At 45.9% G+C, this 25,755-nt stretch overlaps 2 protein-coding genes across 3 annotated transcripts; one reads left to right on the top strand and one right to left on the bottom strand.

Moving 5' to 3' along the window:
• Positions 1-14,546: 14,546 nt before the first annotated feature.
• On the bottom strand, positions 14,547-20,705 carry TMEM200C (transmembrane protein 200C). 2 transcript variants are annotated; one of them, XM_041755783.1, is made up of 2 exons: positions 20,566-20,705; positions 14,547-16,755 (listed from the first exon to the last, which is right to left on the bottom strand). In XM_041755783.1, the coding sequence occupies exon 2, from the start codon at positions 16,659-16,661 to the stop codon at positions 14,691-14,693; it is 1,971 nt and encodes a 656-aa protein (XP_041611717.1). In that variant the 5' UTR covers positions 16,662-16,755; positions 20,566-20,705; the 3' UTR covers positions 14,547-14,690. The 2 variants fall into 2 exon arrangements, with proteins under 2 accessions (XP_041611717.1, XP_041611707.1); XM_041755773.1 differs by lacking the exon at positions 20,566-20,705 and adding an exon at positions 19,709-19,847.
• Positions 16,660-23,864, top strand: LOC121487362 (basic proline-rich protein-like). The gene is made up of 4 exons (XM_041749002.1): positions 16,660-16,710; positions 19,679-20,801; positions 22,935-23,099; positions 23,313-23,864. Exons 1-4 carry the CDS (start codon positions 16,660-16,662, stop codon positions 23,339-23,341), a joined length of 1,368 nt encoding a protein of 455 aa, XP_041604936.1. The 3' UTR covers positions 23,342-23,864.
• The last annotated feature ends 1,891 nt before the right edge of the window (positions 23,865-25,755 follow it).

Here is a 25,755-nt window from a genome sequence, read left to right as displayed (position 1 = left end):
GTAACAAAAGAAAAAATAGAGGTATTGGACTTTATAAAAATTTTCAAATTTTGTGCATCAAAAGGCACTATCAACAGAGTAAAAAAGGCAACCCATAGAATAGGAGAAAATATTTGCAAATCACATATCTGATAAAGGATTAATATCTAGAATATAGAGAACTCCCAAAACTCAACATCAAAAGACAACCTGATTCAAAAATGGATAAAGAGCTTGAATAGAATTTCTTTTTTTTTTTTTTTAATTTTTATTTATTTATGATAGTCACAGAGAGAGAGAGAGAGGCAGAGACACAGGCAGAGGGAGAAGCAGGCTCCATGCACCGGGAGCCCGATGTGGGATTCGATCCCGGGTCTCCAGGATCGCGCCCTGGGCCAAAGGCAGGCGCTAAACCGCTGCGCCACCCAGGGATCCCTGAATAGAATTTCTTTTTTTTTTTTTTTTTTTTTTTTTTTTTATTTTATTTTTTTTCCTGAATAGAATTTCTTAAAGGAAGTTATAGGAATGGCCAATAAGCACATAGGAAAGGATACTCAATATCACTAATAATTAGGGAAATGCAAATCAAAACTACAATGAGGTTCTCGTTACACCCATTGGGATGGATACTATATTTTATTTTGTTTTTAATTTTTTGGGATGACCTCTATTTTTTTTTAAAGATTTTATTTATTTATTCATGACAGACACACAAAGAGAGAGAGAGAGAGACAGAGGCAGAGACGCAGGCAGAGGGAGAAGCAGGCTCCATGCAGGGAGCCTGAGGTGGGACTCGATCCCGGGTGTCCAGGATCATACTCCAGGCTAAAGACGGCGCCAAACCGCTGGGCCATCGGGGCTGCCCTGGGATGGCTACTATTAAAAAACAAACAAACAAACAAACAAAAACAAGAAAAAAAAACAGAAAACAACAAGCATTAGTAATTACATGAAGAAAGTAGAACCCACGTGCACTGTTGGTGGGGAATGTAAAAATCATTCAGTTGCTATGGAAACAGAAAGGTGATTCCTCAGAAGAAAATTAAAAATAGAATTAATGTATGACTCAACAATTTCACTTCTGGCTATATACCCAAAATAATTGAAAGCAGTCTCAAAGAGATATTTATACATCTATAGTATACAGCATTATTCACAATAGCTAAAACATGGAAGCAAATCTAGTGTCCATTGATAGATGAATGGATAAGCAATATATGGAATAGGTAAGCAATGGAATATTATTTAGCCTTAAAAAGGAAAGAAATTCTGACCCATGCTAAACATGGATGATCCTTGAGAACATTAGATTAAATGAAATAATCCAGTTACAAATACTAAAGAGTAGTCAAAATCCTAAAGATAAAAAGTAGAATGGTGATTGCCAGAGTTTGTGGGAAGAGGAAATAGGGAGTTGTTGCTTAATGGGTATACAGTTTCAGTTGTATGAAATGAACAGTTCTGGAGATGAATGATGGTGATGGTTGTACAACAAGGTGAATGTACTTAATACCACTGAACTGTACACTTAAAATAGTTAAGATGGTAAATTTTATGTTATGTGTAATTTATGACACACACACAAAAAAATGAACAAGAGCAGCAATACAGCTCTGTTCCAGGGTGGTCTAGAAAAATACCGATAAAGGTAAATCCTCTTGTGGGCAGAGTTTCAAGCAGTGTGCCTGGGTGTTCACTTTGGCTGGGAGGAAGACTGCCCAGAAGTATGGCTCTGCATTTATTCAGGATATAAGTGTAAGGCATTTAAGAAGGGCCACAATTGGAAAATTGTTGACAAGAAGGTCTCGGTAGAGAGGTACGTGGATAGTCCTATTTGAATGAACACGGAGTATGAAGGTACTTGTGTCCCATATAAATGCTCACCAAAGAATAGTCTCAGGAGAAGAGGATTTTATTTTATTTTATTTTATTTTTGAGAAGAGGATTTTAATAATCAGGTAGACAAGATGACCCATTTTGTAAATGTCAATCATCTTCCTTCATTCTATTATTGTCTGATGGGCTCATGGATGATCATGATGGCAGAGACCACAGTGAGCCCTCCAAATGGAGGCAGGTTTGATTATATTGGGTTACTTCTTCAAGGGAGGGACAGTGTTTTATTCTCCCTAGAACATACACATGTCTAGCTAAGAGTGTGTCTTCCCTGCTAGAATGCTCCCGCTAAAACGTTTATCTGTAGGCTTTGAGAAGGCCTTTTGCACGATCATGATATTCCGTAGTTTTGATTCTGACAATATCCTGCAATAGGCTAATGCTAACAAAATTCACCAGTTTCAGTCATCTCAACAGCCGGCCTGAATAGTAGAATGGCTTTTTGAAGACCAAGTCACAGCACTAGCTACGCGGCAATACTTTGTAGGGCTGGAGAGTATTCTCTAGAATGTATGTGGTGTTCTCTGAGTCAACAGCCAGGATGTGTTGGTCTTTCTCCCATAGCCATGATTCATGTGTCCAATAATCGAGCGATGGAAATGGGAGTGATTGCTCTCACTATTACCCTTAACAACTTACTAGTGAAATCGTTGCTTCTGACAGGCTGCAGGTTGGAGTTCTGCTGGATCTAAAGATTTTAGTTCCCAAGGAAGGAATACTTTCAACAAAGGACACAGTTTGGGTTCTAGTAAATTGGAACTTAAGATTGCCATGTGGCTTCTTGGGGGCTCCTTGCCAGCAAACCTACAGGCAAAGGAGGGAGTTACTGTATTAGGTAATGCTGTTGATTCTGACCATCGAGGAGACATTTGCTATTATTACACAATACTAGCAATGAGGTTATCTGGAATGCAGGAGATTCTGATGGTGCCTGTTTGAATTCTCATATCCTATAAAGAAAAATTACAACAAACTGACATAGACAGGAATGCTCCTGGCACAGAACTTTCAAGAATGAAGGTTTGGATCATCCACCAGGAAGGGAACCACAACCAGCCAATGTGCTTGCTAAAAGTGAAGGGAATATGAAATGTAAACACTCTTTTTTCTTTTTTCCTCATTCCAGCTTTTCATTTGTCTAACTTATGATAGGTTAACAGTGGTTAACTTTTTCAGATCTCAGTATTTAGGGTACAGGATGGCAGAGGATTGGATGTGACTCAGCAATAAGAAAAATGAACATCACTCAAAGAACACACTGAACTTATGTTGTTTTTTTTAAGAGAGAGAATAAGTGTGTATTCAGTTGTCTGAGAGATCATTTTATCATGTTAGGGAGACACATGATCGTCTTATGTGTTTATTTGGAAGTTAAATATGGCTAAAGGGGTGTATATGGATGCCAAGTTGATGACAGATGGATTCTGATTTTTTTAACACACACACACACACATCTATGCAATTTCTCTCCACTTATCACACATAAATATTATTCATTTGCACACCAGTAGCCTCCACTAGAATATGATATTTCAAGGTCAAAAAGTACACATCCTTTTGCTATCTTCATTGTTAAACAAAAAGTCTGAAAATTAGAAGGTTTATGATAAGTGTTTGCTAAATAAATGGACAAATAAAAGGAACAAGGGTGGAATATGTGGCCAGCAATTAGTACTCTGGTCAAGAAAAAGGGAGCCTTGCAGTGGACATTTGTTCACATTTCTAGGATATGAACCCAGCTACATAAAAGAATTCAGAAAGAACACAGAGTGAGATTATCTGTGGGAATAATGGGGATAAAAATACTTATTACCTGGATTACAGGTAATAAGAATACATCTTAGGGGGAGAGGGTAACAAGGAAGGGCATTCATTTTATAGAATTAAAAGCATGTATCTTGAAGAGGGTATTTATTTTTACTTTAAGGAGTACCTACATCTACTCAACAGTAGGGGGAGCAAGATGCAGGGAAATCTAAAATTTTAGAACATTAACCATAAAAAGTGTGAAGATACGGAGTCATGTATGGATAAAAGCATGATAAAGTGATTTTTACACAAAACACTGAAAATGGGGTCTTGATATAGTTTAAATGCTGACTTGGTTTAAAATGGTTTGAAATTGCCCACCAGAGCTCTAGCGTGGCAGTGCACAGTTCAAGGGAGATTTGGCCATGATCAATGTAGGTGTTCAAATGAGGATAAAACAGAATAGATTGTTCTTAACCTAAATTAACTGATTCGTTCTTTAGCAGTGGTAAAGTCCCCAATATGTTCTTGCTAATTAGGCCCAATCTTGAACCCTTTATTGTGGTCTATGAAAAACCAAAATTGGAGTGAAAAATACTATTTAAATGAGCTTCCGCAGGCATAATATGACATGAGATAAAATTTGCATCGTTATTGCTGTATTTTGCTTGTTTTGTGAACAAGGATTATATTCTACTTTGAAATTCAAGAAGAAATTCATAGTCTATTTCTATGAAGTCTAAACTAGAGAGAATCCAGTTCACTTCAAGTGCATGACATCACCACAAATGCATGTTTATGGTGTTACCCTTTGAGAAGAGTTCTTTGAACACTCTCCACAGCCAATCTTCCCTTACAAACACCCCCAGCTGGCATCAGAACAAGTGTAAACTATCAAAATTATTTTGACCATATCTGAATTTTCTAATTATAGAGTCTAGAAAAAAAAATCCTGTATATTCAAACTGAGCAACGTGGTTGCAAAATGAATTATTCCTATTTTAATTTAGGTATGCAAATTGAGTCTGAAATCAATTCCAGTGCATGTACAATTGACATTTGTTTGGTTCACTTCACGTTTATGGTTTTTTTTTTTTTCTAGTCTTACGAAGCCCGCTTGGCAAGGCCTGGAGCTCTCAAGCATGCGAGTCTTCGCTTACGCTCCTCCTATTGACAATAGTGGGCATGATGAGAATGTAAACTATTCTATATGAAAATCAAAATAGAATATAACAGGTGACCACAGGATTGTTCACTGAGGCTTATGTATCTACTTTGCTAGTATAAATATGAGCCTGGTCTATAACAGAATGCTGTTGCAAAGAAATAAAGTTAGAGTATTTGTTGATAATTTAAAGTTTCCATCTGTGTCAGAGAACTGAAGCAAGGATTTTCTTACCGTGTGATTTTTCACAGACCTCACCGTAAGGCAATGAGTTGCAAAGATGACGTTGCTTTATGTTGCTATAAGTTTACTGATGCATATCATATGTACACACATCTGAGACCTTTTTGGTCTGTAACTTTTGCAACTCAAGATCCCATTTAATGCTTCCTTCCACTTAATGGTATCCTTCCACTTAATGCTTCCATCATCAATCCCAGTTTTCATTTCAACAGCCTGATTCCCAAATTCCAGGCCAAGATCCAGAAATCAATCTCAGGCACTCGTATGAGTTTTAGGACATTACGGTAAAAATGTTCTAGATTTAAGATGTGTTCTCTGGCTCATCTTCTCAACAGTCTCTCCTTCCTGTCTTTAAGATTTTTATGGAGTACCTATGAATCAAAAAATCCAGTGGCTGGATTATTCATTCTGACACCCAAGTGGTATCTTATTGCTATCCTTCCATGAACGAAGTAAGCTAAACAACACTGGGATTTCCAGTGAAGTTGTTTTTCCTAAAATGCGTAAAGGAAATCAGAGAAGAATGAGGCAGGCCTGTGACACTTTGAGGACTTCTTCACTTTCAGGGGCTAGAAAAGGCTATACATTCAACCACCAGCTCCAGGGGTTACAGTCCACAACAGCTTTTTAGAATTGGAGCTTACAATTTCCTTGCAAATGACTGTGGGAGCATGGCTAAATAATTATACATCTCAACCATTGTGTAAACCAGTTTAATTAACATTTTCCAGGCATGTCACAGTTATACAATCACTAAATAATTTTCTAAAATTATGTTGCATTAGAAATTGCTACACATCAACTTGGATTATTTTTACTCATGGTTCTAATCATGCCTGAAATACGTTTTTTTTTTCTTTTTGTATCATTTTATTTATATTTATTTTGCTAGTATTTGGTACTTCCATTGGAGATGATTCATACTTACAGGCTAGCCAGATGCTCTGTTCAATTTATTTGTAAGTGTAATGTTTAATTGCCATTGACTTCATCAAAGCTGGCATTTTTTTTAAAGCAGTTATAGCATTATTAAATTTCCTTCTCATCCACTTTGTAATAAAAGAAATCTTGGTACACATTCACTCCCATATCCCAGCTTAGAATACACCGTAAAAATAAAAAAGTTTTTGAGCCTCCAACATTTGTGGGATGTAAGAAATGAGGAGATTGCAAACATGCACTTTCATCGTGGTTTGGCTTTTTGGCAGCACGTTTCTCTCTATCTGAGAAGATATAAAAAATTGAGTGCAATTACTATATTATTAATAAGGTACTCAAATTACTTTTTGGCCTCCTTTAAGCCCATTGTTATTATTATTACTTCTGCTAATATTATTATAAATGCATTCTTTTTGTTTTTTTCTAAAGTAGTAATCCCAAGCAAGCAAGACTGATAATTCAAGAAATGTTCTCAGGCATGAAACTGAAAGGAAATCAAGGATACAAATGGAAGAAATTGTACAATCAAATGTGCAAGCACTGAGGTTATATTTTGTGCTCCAAACACATTGAGATGTGTGGTTATATAAGCAGAAGGATTAGCAGTTAGGTCACCAAATTAGTCTTTTGAATTTTCTTGCTCTATCAAGAATTCAATTTGCTTCCTGGCATCATTTACCATGCTGTATTAGCCATAGTACTTTATCTATCAGTATTTCCAAATTATAAGCCTCTTACCCATAAATATATCTCTATGAAGGATTTATTTAGTGGCTCTGACAATAAAACCGCAATTGATAATATCTGTTGAACTTTATGTGCAAGGGAAAGCGCTTTTGCAAAATTCTCACTCTCGTGGATTAGAAAAAAGAATAAACACATTATATATTTTTGCCTTCACTGTTTTAAGCACTAAAAAAGAGCCTGGAGGAAACAAATGTGGGGAATTCCAAAAAACAGAAGGATACTATATTTTTGTTTAATAGAATATTTATATTGAAAAGTAGATTTTTTGAGGGGGGTAGCTATCTTTTAGTCGGCAGTTTGGTGAGTAAATGAATTATTAGGCTGCACTCATACAGTGTCGAACCATTATTCTGGCTGAATCTGGTTTCAGTAACCATCCCCAAATTATTGCCTGTTTAGAAATTAGAAAGCATGGTCTTTTTGGTGTATATCTCATACACATTTGCAAAAGGATAACTAGGCCTGAAATAATCTTTATTTTTGCTAGGAACATGGATGTGGGAAAAAATCCAAATGGGATGTTTAATTAACAAGGATAAATTATTTTTGATCTGATATAAATGATTTTGCAAATTGCCATAGAAATACATTCAGTTACCATGTCTAAGTTCTGTAAAAATGCCCTGTACTAAGATATCCTCAAGTTTATGCTGTTTCCAACGCTCACAGCACAGGGATCAAGGCAACATTATCCAGCATGCCGGAAACACACAAACATTGCCAAATGGCAGGTTCCCCACTCAGCTTTAGCCCTTTATAACACATCTAGAGAAATGATTTCCAGGACTTGAACATTAAAATTAAATTGTTTTTATTTTATTTTTTTTAATTTTCTTTTTATTTATTTATGATAATGAGAGAGAGAGAGAGAGAGAGAGAGGCAGAGACACAGGCAGAGGGAGAAGCAGGCTCCATGCACCGGGAGCCCGATGTGGGGATTCGATCCCGGGTCTCCAGGATTGCGCCCTGGGCCAAAGACAGGCGCCAAACTGCTGCGCCACCCAGGGATCCCTAAATTGTTATTTTAAAGCAGTATATAACTCAGCACAAATCATTCTTGCTCATAAATATAGTTTAGTTCCAATGAGAATATGGAATAAACATCCATGTACTGATACCTCTCAGGAAAGAATTCTTGCTAGTTGAAGTCAGTTACAAATGGGGAATAATTAAATGTCTAATGGTAAAGAATACACATTTGGAGTATTTTAATGCCCAAATCACTTCCACCTTAATTCCGAATGTTTCTACCACTGATAAAAGGAGATAGATAGACAAATAGATTGGGTTTTTGTTGTTTTTTGTTTTTTCAAAATAAACATGTCCCTCTGAAGTTGTGGGGATTCTAGGGAAAGTCAAGTATAGTTGTCTTATGAAACATATCTAGCTTGCTGAACTGTGTTGTGTCCATGTAGTTGCTCATGCTGATTCTACTGTTTGACACATCATTCCTACCTTCTTGCACCTCGCTGACATTTTCTTCATTTCTCAAGATTCATCTGCCAGGGTCCACATCATGATACCCGTGACACTTATATTATATTCAAATCATCGGTTATGTGCCTGTGTCAAGAAGATCTGCAAAATCCAGTGGTCTGGAATTGTGTCTTAAAGTTTAATCCTTTCCACCCAACAAAGTGCCTGCCTGACTTACGATAGGCAGTTAAAAATGTATCTTGAAAAAGAGATAGAACAATTTAACCCAAAATGAAGTATGTATTTTACTGAAAGGGCAACTCACTGCCTCAGACAAAGCTGTTTACTCCTACAAGTGAAAAGAAATTATTTATTTTCAGTTATGTCTGAAAAACAGAGTAATAAGGCAGTTACCACATAAAACAAAGCAATGGCCAAAGACCTACACTAACACAAAGTTTTTTGTTTTTTGTTTTTTGGCCTGCCTTGCTTCAGTTGACCTAATACACCAATTATAACTGATATTTTCATCCTTTGAAAGTATAGACATAAAGATACTCAAATTTCTCAATGTAAGACCAATTTTTTTTTATATTTTCCCATTTCTTTTCCATTATCTAACATAATTAGATGTTTAGCAATTCTTAGAATAAGTGGATTTGTGTCAGTGACACAATGTTGTGCTGAATTTCTGAAATATTGAAAACTATACAAATTAATGTCCAACCATGCATTTGCTGAAAAAATATTTTCTAAGGAATAAAAGTGACTGTAATGTTTCATTTTAAGACACTTGTCTACAAACCCATGATCTCCAAACCAAATGACCACGTACTCATATGTGAAACAAAAAGCTTTCATTGTGACTTCAATCTTATTTCATGTTTTTTTGTTCTTTTTTCACAGGACTCCTTTTCTTCCACCTCTGGGTCTGCTTCCTTTTTTTCCTCCCTTGTGATTGACAGTCAACCTTCTTGCCCTTAATGGGGCTCAGTCACAGCGTGGAGTCTGAAGCAAAGGTAAAGCCATGAAGGTTATTGAGACAGGTGCATGCTGCTTCATGATATTGCAGGTGAATTTGCATAAGCTTTTTTAGTCTTTTGACTGGCAACATCATGAGCAGGAAACACTCTGTTCTCTTAGCAATGAATCAGCCAGCCGCCCATCCTGTTTGTCATACAGGGCCATAACATAGGCTGGCATTATTGATGGGGTGGGTTGAGAGTCAGTTTAAAGTTGAATAAATATATTTTCAGGTGGTAGAAATCCTAAGGTGCCCCCCGGCTCAGGGGTGAAGGCTAAATTCCCAGGAGGGCAGTCATTTATAACTCCGACTGTGTCTCTTGACCATATATAGATCCGCAGCCCATTGCTTTTCTGACATCGTAAAGAAATAGATGACACACATAATAAGAAACTCACTTGGTTTGGCGAGTGGCAGGCAGTGTTTGACTAAAGTTGTGAATGCAAATGGACCCCTCAATTTGTGATGACTTAATATATAAAAAACAAACAATTTGCACATCCATTTAAAGAGACTTTCTTTTTTGAAGGAAGAAAAAAAAAGAAAAAAACCTCAAAGATGATTTCCCTAAGAAGAGAAACAAGTCTCCAAATGCTTTTCAGAGCTAGTCATTCAAAAACTTAGTCTAAATATTCACCCAGTGATTTTTACCCCAAAAATAAAAAATAAATAGTCTGGATTTATAGAAAACAAACTCCACAAATATCAATCCTATTCTTTATTTGAACGTAAAATGTGTTTTTGTATCTTGACAAAAACGCTATTCTGACCAAATGCACATTCATCAACTTTGTTCTAATTTTATGTTGTTGGAGGGCTTTTTTTTTTTTTTAAGCTCTGTAACTCAAAAAGAAAAATTCAAAACCCCATCTTCAAAAAGAAATCAAAATGACTAAAGAGAAAACCAGTATGGAAAAAGAACCTTTTGGGATCCCTGGGTGGCGCAGCGGTTTAGCGCCTGTCTTTGGCCCAGGGCGCGATCCTGGAGACCCGGGATCGAGTCCCACATCGGGCTCCCGGTGCATGGAGCCTGCTCTCCCTCTGCCTGTGTCTCTGCGTCTCTCTCTCTCTCTCTGTGTGACTATCATAAATAAATAAAAATTAAAAAAAAAAAATTTAAAAAAAAAAAAAAAAGAAAAAGAACCTTTTGTCTAGAAATGTAAATAGACCAACAGGCCCCTGCCCCATGTAGGTCTTCACTGGAGCAATCCTCCCAGGTCGCTCCTCTAACAGAAAGGGGCCTGGACTGCAGGGCTAGCCGGGCCTTCCTGATTCAGCCAGCCTCTGTGGTCGGAAAGGAATACTCATGAAATAGAGCCATGTAAGCAGTTTGCGGCCACTTTCATAATTATATAATGTTATGACAATGGGACCTTGAGGGCCCATACCTAGCTCTCAGTAGTTCTGTGTTCTACTGGGGACATTGCAGGGGCCGAGCTTCTCATTTCTTGAGGTCCAATTTTTCTTCCTAATATATTTAAACTATAAAGACTTCTCAATGCAGGGTAAGTTTGTCCCTAACAAGTGAGTAGTATATTTAGCCTACTAATTAATTTTCTGTATTTTGCCTTAAAAATAGCAGCTAACGTTGACTGAAGGTTTATTTGTGCCAGGAGTGATTCTAAGTTCTTTGAGGATATTAATTTATTGAGCCCTCATTTAAATAATTAATTTCATGAGTCAGATGCTCTTTATTCTCTCCACCTAACAGATGTGGAAACTCAGGTAAAGGTTATATGACCCCCCATCCAAGTCATGCTTTGTTGCCTCATACTTTAGATTTTTAAACCTGAAATTATTCCATTAATAAAAAGGAAGGTAATATAAAATGATTTAACAGCTTAATTCTATTTTAAGTAAAACTTTTTATGACACTCTCTCCATGGGCCAAGCCTGTCGCAAATGCTCTACACAGATAGTAATTCTTTGAATCTTTGGTCAGGTCCTGAGAGGTAGGGAATATTATTATTCCCATTGGATGGAAAAGGAAATTGAGACACAGAGAGGCTAAGTAGCTTGCCCACTGTCACCCAACAAGTTAGTACAGGGTAGAAATATGGGGCGGTGGAGGAGGATGGATGCATGTGTCAACCGCTGGAATTATTTTAGCTTTCTAGTCCTGCCACTGTTTACCTTTGAACAAATTGTCCCATCTTTCTAATTCTTAGCAACCTCATTTATAAAGGGGGGATAAATTCCATGATCTCTAAAGTCCCTCCAAATAATCCTGACTGATTTGAGCCCAACAATTCCTGCCAAGTCACATGGAGAAAAACCTTGTTCATGCCATCCTGAACACTTAAACACAGATTCCAGCTTTTAAACTGGCTGTGCCTCCTAACACTTCTCTGCAAGTCTCTTAAGTACAGTTTCTGGGAAAGGATTTAGCAGGAAGCTAAGAAGGTAGAAAATATTCTGATGGTCTCCAGAAATGCCAGTTTCAGTTCTGCATCTGCCAACAGGTCCAGATAATCCTCAGAACTCTGTATAAATCCTGGCTCCTCCATTTAGCAGGTGTGTAACCTGGGCGAGCCCTCCACCATCCTGACCTCAGTATCTTTCTCTGTAAAATGGGGAATATAAGGTTACTTCACTAGAGCTGCCATGAGGGGTAATTGAGGTGATATATATATAAAGCATGTAGGACAGAACTTGGCCCACAGTAAGTAGTGAGTAGAAATCTAGCATTATTGCAGATCTCTGATCCTCTGAAAGGGAAGATTATAAATTACCACCTTCATAATCGCAGAGGATTCTTTCTGAGGCCTGATGAAAGCCTGAGCTCCCCTCAAGGCCTGAAAAACTCAGCTTAGACTTCTTTATCTTCAGGGGAAAACACAAAAAAAGATCTGGTCAAATCGCTAAATGGATAAGATAGATTTGATTTGATACTAAGCTAGTTTACCAAAGTTATTTAATTTCTGAGGACCTGAGTCCACAAGATCAATACGAACTACAAGTGTTCAATCTGTTTTATATAAGTAGGCGATCAGTATTGTTAACTCTAGTCAATTGGTTGGACTGAACTTTCTAAGACAAGGGATAAATGTTATTTGTAAGGGATAAATATTATTCTCTCCACCTCTCTAGTTAAATTAAGAGGTAGTGGCTTTATAATTTGCTAAATGCCTTACAGTGCATTTTCTGAGGACTGGAAACAGCATTTTAGAGCACTGGCGCCTGTTTTCCCTTAAAAAACAACCCAAAAAAATAAAATAAAAAAAAAAAAAAAAAAAAAAACAACCCGCCAAACTCTCTCAGTGTATTACCCAATATACAAGATAATGGAGAAGAGAAACTAGGGAAATTACAAATGGGGGGGGGGGGGGAGTATGATAAAACAATAGAGGCCAATGAAATTTAACACTATCTGGAGGTATCATTACACTTGCTTGTTGCTCTTACTAGTGGAAACTCACTTTTCCTATAGAAGAGCCAAATAAATGAATCCACAGCTTTAGAGTGAGTTGATAAGATTAATTACAGATCCAATCTGGAAATAAATTAGGTCCTTTTAAATTGATTACGGAATGTCACACTAAAATGGTAGTTTACAAAGTATATTCACTTTGCAAGATTGTATGTACAAATATGATTATACCCAGGACAAAACAAATACCCTGAAATGAAGTAAAGCTTCTAGAACTGAAGGCAATCGGAGGGACTATATCATCCACCAGAGGCCCAGAGGGATTAAGTTTTTTGCCTATGCAGATAGTAAGTGGATATTCCAGATTTTAGCCAGGCTTTCTTGAGCTCAACTTGAAGGAAGGGTTATTCTTCTACAGCGTGCATGCAGACAACTTATTATAACGATAATAATAATAATAATTACAATAACCATTTACTGAATACGCAGTCTGAGCCAGGTACTCTGCTCCCCTCTGTATGCATAACTCCTTGCCCACCCCCTCATACCTCCATGAGGTATGTCTAGTTATCCCCATTTGATAGAATGAATGACTGAGACTCAGCATTTGTGACCGTTCAAAGCTACACAGCTAGCAAATGCTGAGAGCTAGGGGCCTAGTCTCACTCCTGAATCTGCTCTCTTTCCACTGGACCCAGTGCTTCATCCATGGGGACTAACACGACCACATCGTTGACTGGTTTTCCTTTAAAATCAGTATTTGAGCCTCCTACAGTGATAGCCTCATGCCCCAATGGCCAAAAGAAAAGTAATACCACTCTTGAGATTCTCAGCCTTCACACCCAAAGGGAGAGGGCATCAGAAAGGTACATTGTTTACTGTTCTTGAAAAGTAACTAATTGACTTTTAGTAAAACCAAATGTAAACAACCTACCAAATTATTAAAACATTACCTTTTTATTTTAGCCTATGTAGGCCATGGAGTCAAGATCATGAACTTAAAATCAAAACCAAGTAAGTGAAAAAATCCAAGAGGATGAAAAGGGGCCATTAATAAGCCTGGTGCTCTGTAGATTAATACTTTGAGGTAAACTTGGAAGTATTACGGAAAATTACTATTTATTTAATGCTTCATTCTATTTGAAAGAGAAACTCCCAAATGTTCAATACTACCCTATATTTAAAAGTTAAAAATACACTGGAAATGGACGGAGTCATGATAGCGTGGAGCACTGGAGGGAGGATAGCTACAATCATACACAGTGACATAGCAAAATATTTTAGATTTACCAGCTGACCTGTTCGATGCTGCGTGTGTGTTAGAAGTATTAGTTCCAAGGCAAAATGAAGCGATATTATGTTTAACTCTTTGTTTGGAAACTTCTTTTATTAAAAAAAGATTTTTAATAACGCTATTTGCAATACAGGAGTGATAATACTCAATAAAGTATTGTGTACTTGGTAGAGTGTAGTTAGGAATGTAACAATCCATCTGGATGCTGCCCCTCCCCTTCTCCATTAGATACCCTAGTAGCAAAATGTAAATACCCTTTTAAAAAATAAAGAGGCCTTTGGGCTGTTGGGAGCAGAGTAGGGGCGGGGCAAGGAAAGTGCTCTTCCCTGACACACTCTTGCTTCTGGCTTTGACTTCTTCAGTAAGGTCAGGTCTCAAAGAACTCAGACAAACCCTTCTATGCCCCACAAAAGCACAGGAGAAGGAACGCTTGTCATTCACAAGCAGCTAGGGACAAAACCGGTGGCAGAGGACAGGGTTGGGTTAAATGGGGTGGGGGCGGGGGGCAGTTGGAGTAAAGTGCAGTTACTCTCAAAAAAATATATATTATTTTGATCCTAAGAAAATTAAGAGAGTTTTATCTAATGAACTAGATTGCTGACCTTTTAATACATTTGGTTTTCATGGAACGTACAATCACCATCGGACATAAAAGACTAGTTTGCTTTTTTAAAAAATAATAATAATTGCTTGGAGTTATCTACAGGAATCTTGTGAACGCAATTCAAGGATAACTTTCCGCAGCTCTTTGGGTGTTGGATGATGTCCTCGGGTGCGTCCACGAGGAACCAGGGAACGGTTAAACTCGCCGATTCCAGCGGGCGGTTCCCCGATTCCGGCTCCTTCCGCGCTCCCGCTGCTTCTCCCCCTAGATGCCAGCGCTCTCCAGGTCTCCGTCCTCCACCGCCACGGCGCGGGAGCGGGAGATCAGGAAAAGTTTCTCCTTGTTTGTAAAGTGCCTCTGCGCGGGCGGAGGTGGCTGGGCCGCGGGGCGCCCCCGGCCGGGGCCCTCCTCGGGGCCCTCCCCGGGGCTCTGCGGCGCACCCGGGGCCGCGGCGGCCTCGCAGTCTGCGCCCCGACGGGCCGCGGCTCGCGGGGCCGACTCCGCAGAGGTGCCGGCCTCCCGCGGGGCGGCGGAGCCCTTCTGGCCGCGGGGCGCGCCGTCCGACCCCGAGCTCGGCGAGGCCGGCCCGGCGCGGGGCGGGGAGCGGGAGGCAGCTCGCGCCAGAGGGCTCGAGTCCAGCTCCGCGCCGTGCGGGGCGGGGGGCGGCTCGGGGGACGGCGGCGCCCGGTAGTCCGGGAGCCCGCTGGTGCTGCGGCGCCGCAGGGCCGCGTACCTGCCGGTCCTGGGCAGGCGGCCGCCCTGCCCCCTGGCGGCGCGCGCCGCCGCCGCCGCCGCCGCCGCCGCCGCCGCCGCGCCCTCGGGCTCCCCCAGCTCCCCGGGCGCCCAGCGCGTGCCGCCCGGGCCGCCGCGGAGGTCGGTGAGGCTCAGGTCGAGCTCGCCCCGCGGGATCTCCCGAGAGCCACGTTCCCCGGGCGGCCTGTGCCAGCTGCAGCTCGCGCCCTCCCCGCCCGCGTCGGCGTCGGCGTCCGCGTCCCCGTCCGCGTCCCCGTCGCGGTCCCCGTGCAAGGGTAGGAGCGCGAAGGCGCTCAGCGAGGAGTCCACGAGGGAGCTGGCGGTGCTCTGGCGCCCCCAGCTCTCGGGTGGGCTGCAGGGCGCCGGGCTGCCGCCCCTGCTGGCGGGCGCGGCGGCTGCGGCTGCGGCGGCGGCGGCGGCTGCGGCGGCGGCGGCGGCCCGGCGACGGCCGGCCGCGCCCGAGCGCTCGCGGTAGATGCTGTACACCGCCTCCGCCAGGCTCGGGGGCTCCCGCGGGCAGCGCGGGGACGAGGCCAGGTCGGGCGGGGACGCGGCGCCCTTGGCCCCGCCGCCGCCGCCGCCGCCGCCGCCCACCGGGCCCGGGGGGGGCCACGAGCCCCGGGCCAGCACCGCCGCCGCCCCGAAGGCGTCCCCCGCGCCGCCGCCGCCGCCGCCGCCGCTCCCGGGCTTCAGCTCCAGGCCCCGCGTCTGCACGTAGCTGAGGAAGCCGTTGAGCGGCGGGGCTCCGGGGGGCGCCGCGGCGGGGGCGGGGGCGGGGGCGGGGGCGGGGGCCGAGGCGGCGGCGGCGGCGGCGGCGGCGGCGGCCAGGTCTTTGGCGCGGAGGCTGTGCACGTCGATGACGGTGGAGTAGAGGTCCCGCAGGTTGATGATCTTGGTCTTCCGGTCCCGGTTCTCGTGGAGCACCGCGTTGGCGCAGATGAAGAGGAAGATGCCGATGCCCATGATGAGGGGCCCGAAGACCTTGAGCTTGTCGGAGTGCAGGTACCCCGAGAAGAGGCGGAAGAAGAGACCCGCAGACGGGGACGAGGCCGCAGGGGCGGCGGAGCGCGCGGGCGGCGTGCTTCGGGGCGCGCCCGCCAAACTGGAGTTGACGCCCCCCCGAGCCCCCAGGGGGCTCCTGGACCGGTTTCGGCTGCCACCGCTGCTGCTGCTGTTGGCCACGGCGGGGACGCGGTGGCCGCTGGCTGCGGGCGGCAGCTGCTTAGCCCCGTCCCTGCCGGCCCCGTTGGCCTTGGGCCAGTAGCCCACCACCGCCATGGCTATGCCCACCAGCAGCACCAGGATCCCGCAGAGGGCGATGAGCCCCGAGATGGAGCACAGCTTTAGCTTGCCTTTCACCACCACCACATCGTTCTTGCGCCTTCTCTTGGCTTTCCGCTTGCGCTTGGGGACCTGGCTTGGGGGGCGGAGGGGATCCTGCTTTCTGGCGGAAATCCTCAGGAGGCCGCCGGTGGCGATCATGGTGAGCCGGGGCCGCGCGGGGCTAGTCTCCGGGGCGGAGGCTTGCGTGGTGGGGGCGCCAGCTGCCCACTAGCTGCTCCGCCACCTCCTCCTGCTGCAAAGCAGAGGAAGACAGTCAGAGGGTAGAGGCTTGGCTGCAGCAACATCCCACGCTCTGCAACCGTCCCGCTCCCAGGTCCCACCACAGGGGTACCCCCCACTCCAGGGCCACCCACTCAGAGGGCTGCCGGATGTAGAGACCAGGGGGTGGGGTGGCTGGATTAGGGCCGAGAAACGCTGTTGCAGTCATTGATAGGAGGTGATAAAACAATCTCAGAGAACGCCTTCTTTTCTTCCCCACCCCCCTCATCCCACACACTCTGTAGGTGATATTCCAGCGTCTCTCATCTCCACCCCCCCCCCCCCCGCCCCAACGCTGGCAGCTGAAGAAGTGCTGAAGAAGTGCTGACCATTAGTAGAAACCAAATGTGGGGACTCAGAGCGGTGGTTGAGGACTTCCCTGGCAAAAGCCTCTCCCTTTGTCCTGTGGGAATCAGAAGCTTGCCACGGGAGCTGTACGGGAGGCTCAAGGCTCTCAGCAGAGGAATTTGTTAATGTTTAGCCCAAAGTCACTAAAACAGTCACAAAAGTTATTATTTTATAAAGACAAAGGCAATTTTCATCACTGGATGAAAATTAAAGGTCACACACTGGCAGGCAGACGACTTATTTACCGCAGATAATAAAGAGTTCATTTTGGGGACAACACTAGAACGACGTCACTCTTCTGACAATAAATCCCTCCACAAAGTTGTTTCCCACCGCCTGCTGTTTCTACAGCTACAGGCAAGCAGCCTTTTCCTCATCTCTTTTTTTTTTTTTGCAACATCTGGACAGCTTCTTGGGGTGGAATATTTAGTTTTAGGTAACTGGTTATGTAACTGAGCTCTTCCTTCTGGCCTCCTCTCCTCCCCCAGAGGAACTCCCTTAAAGGTATCATGTGCTAAATCTCATCAGAGACTTTGAGAAGTCCCTTAGAATCTCTAAGATCTTTTTTTTTTTTTTCTCCTGTGGGAAAATTACAATCTTAAAAAGAAAAAAGAAAAAAAAAAAACCAACAGCCACTCTCCCATAATAGCTTTCTGACCCCTTTTTAATGTGCCAACAGCACTCTTCAGAATCCTAATATTCAAATGAGTAGGCAATTAACTAGGTATAGCAGTCTACATAATAATGATGATTTGCTGAATGACATCCCCACACTCACTTGAGAGCTTGTTTTTTCTTCATCTTTCTCTCATGAGGTCATTTTTAGGAAGTTAGGGTGGCAACAATCAATGGACTATCCTATAGGAAGTTTAGTCGTTTATAAGACAGCCCGGGTAGGTAAATGCACAGATGTATCTTTGTGGATATCTGTGAGCTTCTAAAAATTTCAATCCTGCTGGATCCCCAGAGTAAAACATTTTCTGTTCCATTGGTTGTGTTCCCTCCTATAACAGAGATGCTAAAATTGAGGCATTGTATGAATTTGAAAGGCTCTGATATCACTCACAAGCCTTTTGGTATTTTATCCTTTATGAAATAATTCATGTTTTAGAATAAATTACCCTTTGAAAATGTGGGATTACTTAGGAAGAATTTTGCTTTTAATTGGTGCCTGGGTAAGGAGCTTTGGCCCTTGATCCCTCCATTATGTCAATCTAGGCAGAATCTTTTCTCCACTGGTGGAAAAGCAAAAGGTAATCAGCTCTTTACACTGTTTGCAAACCAATGTCTCCTTGGAACTTAGTTGGTTTGCAGTGAAGAGAAATACTAGGTAGTTTTGGGAGGGGTTGGTAGAGAGAATACATCTATACGCCTTTAAAATTTTGTTTTAAGGAGAGGCTGCACCAGTAAGTACAGATTGTAAAAAAAAAAAAAAAAAAAAAAAAGTAGCTACTGTTCATCTGTCACCCCCCAAAATAAGCACATTTATTGTGTAGTTGTAACATAGAGACTGCTGTTTTAAGTGATCCCTAGACTACAGCATCTTTAATGCAATAATCTGGAGATCTGTGGTTATTTTGAGGATTTAAGAGCCAGACATTTTAGAAACAAAGCTAGGCTCAGTTGGCAGGGTGGCTCTCCCAGAGGTTAGGGAAGGGCTAGCATTTGGCTGGGCATTGATCAGGTGCAGCAGGAGGCTGAGCATTTTTGAGACGGAAGATACCCACTTGTATTTCTCTTCCATGAGGCAGCTTTGGCTCCGGGTAGCAAGACTGTAAGGAGGACTGGAATGGGTTTCAACAATCGTTTATAGATCTTTAAAATTAGTTTAATAGCTGGTAATTAACTCCCTACTGTATCATTCCTTCAGCTCCGCTCAAGGCTGAACTCCTTCGTAATGTATTGCCATCTGACCTGAGATACTGGCAGCTGTCAGACGGCCAGGAAGACCCACCTTTGGAGGCTTTTCTTCATGCATAAGAAGGGAGGCAAACTTAGCAGTCGAGGTTGGCTGCCCTCGCAATTTACTGCCTGGTGCTGGTCTTTCCGCGGCTAAGGAATGGAGGATGGGGCGGGGGGGGAGCAAAGGAGGGATGTCTAAAAATACAACCGCTTCCAAGAGAGACGTTCAAGTTCTCGGCTCATGACGGATTCGGCCCCACTCTGCGTCTGAGGCTCCCCGCCTGTGGGCTGGGGGCGCCCCGGCCGGCCGGGGCTCGGTCCAGGTCCGGGCCCCCGCGAGCCCCCGCGAGCCCCCGCGAGCCCCCGGCCCTGCTGTCCCGTCTGCTTATTGGGGTTGGAGTCACACGAGTGCAGCCGCGGGGAGTCCGCCTCTGGAAGGAGGACACGGGCGGAGCGGAGTGCGGGCGACCCCGAGCCCGCTTTCTCCGGGCGGCGCAGCCGGTGCAGCCGGCCGGGGTGGGGACCCTCCCGCAGCGCGGCCGGGCGGACCCGAGGCTCGGGCCGGGGCGGCCGGGGCGGCCGGGGCGGCCGGGGCGGGCGGGGCGGGCTCGGGGGCCGCGGGCTCGCCCAAGTGCTCAAAATGGCAGCGCCGCGAGCCAGCAGCATCGCTCACTTACCCGGGAAGGCTGGGGCAGCTGGCGGCCGGCGCTCGGGCGCTCGCGCGGCACGAAGGGAGATGCAGAAACTTTGCTCAGCCCGAGCCGACGGCGGGGCGCAGGGAGCGCGCCTCGGGGCCTCCGGCCGGACGCGGCTCAGCAGCCCGGCGGGGGCAGGCGGCCGCCCCGGGTTCGCGGCCCCCTCCGCTGCCGAGGCGGGAGCCATTTCCAAGAGTTTGCAAGAAGTGTCAGGTCCTCCGCAGCCCGCATCCTGCCCGGGGGCCGTCCCCGCCGCCGCGCCCCCCGCGCCTCCCGCGAGCCCAGCCGCGGCGCTCCCGGGCCGCCCCAGCGCCTCTGCTGTGCGGCTGCGGCGCGCCGGGCTCCGCCGGGTGGAGTGGAGCCCGCGGCGGCGGGGACGGGGACGGGGACGGGGACGGGGACGGCGGCGGGGACGGCGGCGGGGACGGCGGCGGCGGCTGGCGCGGCTCGGGGCGGCCGGACTCGGCGTTGCTAAGAGACCGGAGCCATGACACAGGGAAATTGCGGCAGGATGGCAGTCGGTACCCGGCCCGACTGGGCGGCTCGGGGCCCCCCGCCCCCGCCCCGCCCCGCCCCCCGCCGCCGGCCCCCGCCCCGCCCCCCCCGCCCCCCCCCGCCCCCGCCCCCCCCGCCTCCGCACCCGCCGCCCGGCCTCCGGGGGAGCCGCCTCCCGAGCACCTGGGGGCGCGGGAGGGGGCGGGAGGGGCGGGGGCGCGGGGCGGGGCGGGGCGCGCGGCCCCTCGGCCTCCCCCGCCCGCGGGCGCCCCGGGACCGCCGCCCGCCGCCCGCCGCCCGCCGCCCGCCTCGGCCGGGAGCTTTGTTCTTTCCCCTCCAACTACCTGTGTGAGCCGCGGCGGAGGCGCCCGGGCGGGGCCGTGCCTCCCGGAGGGTCTCCCCGCCGGCGTCCGAGGGGCGCTCGGGGCCCGGGGAGCGCAGCGCGCGCCCCCCCCGCCCGCCCTCCTCGCCTCGCCCTGCCCTCTCCTCTTTTGTTGCCTCTGCTCTCGGACACGACCCGGCCGGGCTATTTCTCCCCCTCCCGCTCGGGAGTTTGCGGTGTGGACGCACAGCCAGCGCAGTAAGTTGTCCCCCAGCGAACTCGGGCGGGCGGAGCGGAGCCGCCCCCCCCCCCGGGCTGGGTGCCCCGCGCCCCGGGCAGATGCCCCCGCGCCCCGGGCAGATGCCCCCGCGCCCCGGGCAGATGCCCCCGCGCCCCAGCCGAGCCCGGCGCCGGGCCCGGCCCCCTCGGGAGGGACCGCGGGGCTTCCGATCGGCTCGGGTGCTTCCCGGGCCGCCCCTCCCGCCCCCACCCCCACCCCCACCCCCACCCCCACCCCGTGCGGCGTCTACTTCTCGGGGAACGGGGCTAGGCGGAGGTGGGGGTAGGGAGGATATCCAAACTCCCTACGTCATCTTAAAAAGGAGAGAGGGAGAGATCCTGTTTCCTAGCTCGGCTCTGTGCTCTCGACTGCAAAGTAAAAACGACAGGAGTATTGAAAAAGTAAGAAAGATTGCAATTATCCACCGAAGGGAGGCAACCAGGATTCGGAGAGAAAGCAAGAGAAGAGCAGGCAACAAAAAGTGCTGTCCGGACTTTGGGGTCCAGACGGAAAGCTGGTGGTGGTGGTGGTGGTGGTGGTGGTGGTGGTGGTGGTGTGCCGTGGGTGTTAGACATGCTGAGTTTTGCTGTTCAGGGATCCACAGAACCCACACAGGAGGCTTTGCTGGCCACAGTTCCACTTACAAATTTGTTCCTCCTTAATGTACACAGCCTTCGCTTGTGTTTAAAGCACAGGCACCTGCTTTTCAAAAAGAACAATAAGGACACAGACATTTACAGGTTCAGTGATATGTGGACCTTTTAATAGGAAGGGTGGGGTGGAGATGTTTGGGGAGGTGGAAGGGGATGAAGGAGAGATGTTTCCTGAAAGGAAACTGCACCTGCCTGTTGGAAAGGGTGACCTCTGTCACCCTTTCCAAGCAAATAATGAATCTGGATGATGATCAGGGTGTTCAGAACCCACCTCTTTCCACCTCTCTGTTCCTGCTCAGATTTCACTAGAAAACAAGCCATATAAAGGGAAAGTTTCAAATTACACATTGGAGTGTTTTCTTTTAGAGAAATCATTGCAAAGGAGAAATAACTAGGTCTAGCTGTCATCTGTAAAGGGTTTGTTTGTTTGTTTGTTTGTTTTTTGCCCCCAAGCTTCCAGATTCCTTGAATCTCAATAATAATCTGGTATTTTGTGCAAAGACAGGATCTGAGATCTCATTTCATTACACAGCTGGCTGCCAGGGGCCACGGATGGCAGCTCCTCTCCTCTGTGGGCCTCTGTTTGCCAAGTGTATTAAGAGAATAATATTGCAGAACTTCATTAGGATTTTAGAGGGATTAAGTCATTAGCAGTTTCTAATTTCCGTATAAATTATAGTCATCATTTGCACATTTAAAACTCACTTAAGGGATCTGAAGAAGAAAGGAATCCTTTTCTAGACAAATAGGCCTTGAACATAGCCAGTTTTTCTTATGGTGATGACCGCAATAAGATTTATGGTTTATTACTTAGAGGCTTCCTTCCAAACTGAGCTCTTTGGAACTCTGAACTGTTCTATTTAACCTGAGTGTTACTACCCTCAGGAATTTTGTTTTTAGGTCAGGGTATCAGAGGAAATCAGACAGATCCCATCTGTTTCCAGCGGAGTCCTCTATTGTCTCTGTAATAATATAGTATCAACATACATTCCTAGGGGTTTCTGAGTTGTGTGGAGTTATCTTATTTGGCCCCCCTGGAATTATTTTCCTTCTGAGTTTACCAGCCATTTCAGTTGAGATGATTTCTGGGATTGTGGGATACCTCCTGTCACCCTGCTAAGGCCTAAAGGGCTAAGACCAGCTAATTGTGGTGATTCATTAGTGTCTCAAGAACTCGGAGCTCAGGACAACATACTGTAGCAGGAGAGCAATGAAGGCCTTGGGGGGAAAAGATGAGCCTCCTTTAGTTGGACTAAACTGACCTGAAACCTTTCATTTGCTCTTTCTTAAAAACAATCCTTATGTAATTTTTTTCAGTTTCATAATTTATTCACGACCCATTTGCTTCCTCTGATCTTTTCATCAACCTGGCCTGGCTCCCCAGCCTGGGCTCCCAGCACTGCTCCAGAGGAGCCGGTGGCAGGCCATGGGTCCACCCAGGCCCCTTTTCCTCTCCAGGAGTGGGCAGGGGGAAGAGCTTGGCTTATTTCAACAGCTCAGTGATGCCAACCTCTCCACACACCCTGCCATCACCGATTGCTCAGGCTGCAGACACAGAGGCAGTTTCGTTCAGTGGGTTCTGGAACCAGTCTGTATCCTCCATGAACGAGCTGCTTTATTTAAGTAAGTAAATGACTTAATCTTGCCTGCCTCAGTTTCCTCATCTGCAATGGGGACAGCGACACTAATTCCTAGCATTATGGTGAGGATTAAACCAATGAAGTTTTTATAAATTAATGTCCTCCACGTGGTAAACATGAAATTTAGCTTTCAACCTTGCCAGTTCCCCCTCCCAGCTTGTTTTCCTCACTCTCCCATTCTATTCCTATTCATCAGGAGCCACATGGGACCGCATCTGCACTTAATCTCTCTGGAATGGGTTATGGAATCAGCTGCTGTGATTGAACTCTGCTGCCTGTCCACATGGCGGAGGCCCAGGGCCACTCACCAAAGGCAAAACACTCTTTCCATTGCTGCTTCTCTCTCTGTGCCGTTAGCCGGGACCCTTTTACTTCACTCTGCTGGGGAACCCCATTTTCCAACTCATGTCACTCTACAGCCAAATTCCTCGTCTGTGAAGACACAACCAAGAGAACATTCTTTAGCCTGAAGCTTTGAGGACATCACAGAAGGGACCCTCAGGCCTTCTTTCTGGCATCTTGAACATGGTGGAAGGAAACTGTTACCGCAGGGTCGAACACAAGATGTAAAACTCCTCTTTCCTCATGGCTTTGTCCCCTGTCAGGAAGAAGCAACATGATGAGCAAAAGCAGGACAAAAGAAAGCAAGAAACTAAGCAATAGGTTTAGCAAATAAAAATATTGCATGGGACATAAACCTAAAAACGTTTTGTTGTTTATCTGAAATTTAGATGTAACTGGGCCTCCTGTCTTTTTTTTTTTTTTTTTTTTTTTTTTTAGGACTTTTATTTATTTATTCATGAAAGAGAGAGAGGCAGAGGGAGAAGCAGGCACCATGCAGGGAGCCCAACGTGGGACTCGATCCGGGGTGTGCAGGATCAGGCCCTGGGCTGAAGGCGGCGCTAAACCACTGAGCCACCCGGGCTGTCCGGCCTCCTGTCTTTTATCCACAACTCCACCACAGCATACCTTTGGTAGCCTCACAGATGTTTTCATGGCACATGTAAAGGATGAAAGAGCCTGTGAGAAAATGTGAACTGCAACAGTACATTAAAGCCTCATTTGATTTCTTTGGGAAACAAGATAGGCAGGAAAACACTGAGCAGAGCCTGGATAGAGCAGGAACATTTGGAAGCACAAGGACAGCATGTCCACAGACAGGCAGCACTTGGCCTTGGGTTACCTCACGGTGAGAGGTTCCACGGTTTGTGTTTCTAGTCCTTGCCCATGGAGCCCTGCCCTGCCCGAGGGACGGGTGCTGGCCTCTGCCTCCACTCCCCCCAAGTCCCACAGACGAACCTCTGAGATGCAGAACTCAGCATCCCTTTCCAGAACTTCAGTTTGGAAACAGGGTAAACTCATGCTAGTGTCAAGGTCACAATCAGGCCCATTTCTTGTGTTTCTGAAAGGTGTCAAAGAGTTCAAGCCCAAAAGCTTTCACTACAGAGGAAAGGAGATGATGAAAAGTCTGCAGAGCATTCTGTAGAACACATCAGGTGGGGCCTTCCCTCCATCCTAGATAAATGGCATGTGGTAATATCAAGCAGCCTGCACTCTGCCTTCAGCCTCATTTCTTCTGAACATTACAAATCACCAGGCTCTCGATTAGAGAAAACTGGGGTTGTTTTCTCTTATAAATGGGTTCATTTTTGTACATTCAGTTTTCCCCTGCAACCAGCATCTTCTGCCATTTTCCATGTATACTATCAAAGCTAGATTGTGTGTCTTATAAAATAATTGAGGTCTGAGATGAGAAACCGGGGTGTGTTGGCAGGCCTGCGAGCAGATCAAAGCTGAGTGTGGAAAGGGCTTTGCAGAGGGGGCTCCATCAGTGGAAGAGCCGAGGACTGTCGACAGCTAAATTTGCCCCACGCTCCCCGAACATATCCTAAATGTCCACACTCAGATCGTTCCTGTTATTTCTTATCATCTACAGGCACTATGGAGAGACAGACTTGTCCTACTGAGAACTAATAGGAGCTCACATGTCTGATCTCCTTTCAGAATTAATTTTGATGTGAGCTGCTGCGAGTCCCCAGCAGGAAAGAAGAAACACAGACAAGGAAGTGGTTTTCAAAAATAAAGAAACGTCAGAGTCCAAGATTGGTGCTCAGGTAACAGGTCTCTGAGTCATCCACAAAGCATTTTCTGAAACACCTCTTACGTGTCCAGCTCTTAGATTCTTGGTTTATTCACTTAGCAAGTATTTCTTGAGCACCTACTATGCTTCCTACTATTACACTGAGGGCTGAAGGCTGAAAAAAAAGCTGACTATTTGGAAGTATTCTTGTGGAAAGAAAAAAATGAAGGGACAGGGCCTTCTTACTAGCCTATAATTCATTTAGATTTCATCCAAAAGTCATCAGTGACCGACGCCAGGCAAGAGAGTAAATCTCAATGCTAGAGAAGACTTTAGAGAAAAATGATCACTGGAGACAGGCGATCAATGGAGACTGGAGTCACTGGAGAGAGAGGGAAAAGAAAGCGAGTTAAAGAATATCTCATGGATGTAGATCCCACCTTGGACCTGGAAAAGTTTTAGATAAGTGGCTAAGTGGAGTGAAGGTACAGGGTTGGGCAGGTGAACAGTAATGGACATGACCTCTCTGACAGGTGTAGCGCGCCTGGGGAGCAGGGGC

Source organism: Vulpes lagopus, chromosome 1 (genome assembly GCF_018345385.1).
Source record: "Vulpes lagopus strain Blue_001 chromosome 1, ASM1834538v1, whole genome shotgun sequence".
In the NCBI taxonomy this organism is placed as follows: Eukaryota; Metazoa; Chordata; class Mammalia; order Carnivora; family Canidae; genus Vulpes; species Vulpes lagopus.
Note: the sequence above shows the minus strand (reverse complement) of the source record. Positions and strands in the feature narration are given on the sequence as shown.

What these genes read in the sequence shown, in the direction of transcription:
- LOC121487362 (XM_041749002.1), top strand. Translation starts at nt 16,660, where the DNA reads ATGGTGAGCCGGGGCCGCGCGGGGCTAGTCTCCGGGGCGGAGGCTTGC. An exon ending in CCGGGGCGGAGGCTTGCGTG is followed by an intron (nt 16,711 to 19,678) that starts GTGGGGGCGCCA and finishes TCAAAATGGCAG; the next exon opens with CGCCGCGAGCCAGCAGCATC. An exon ending in GTGGACGCACAGCCAGCGCA is followed by an intron (nt 20,802 to 22,934) that starts GTAAGTTGTCCC and finishes TTTCCTCTCCAG; the next exon opens with GAGTGGGCAGGGGGAAGAGC.
- TMEM200C (XM_041755783.1), bottom strand. Translation starts at nt 16,661, where the DNA reads ATGATCGCCACCGGCGGCCTCCTGAGGATTTCCGCCAGAAAGCAGGAT.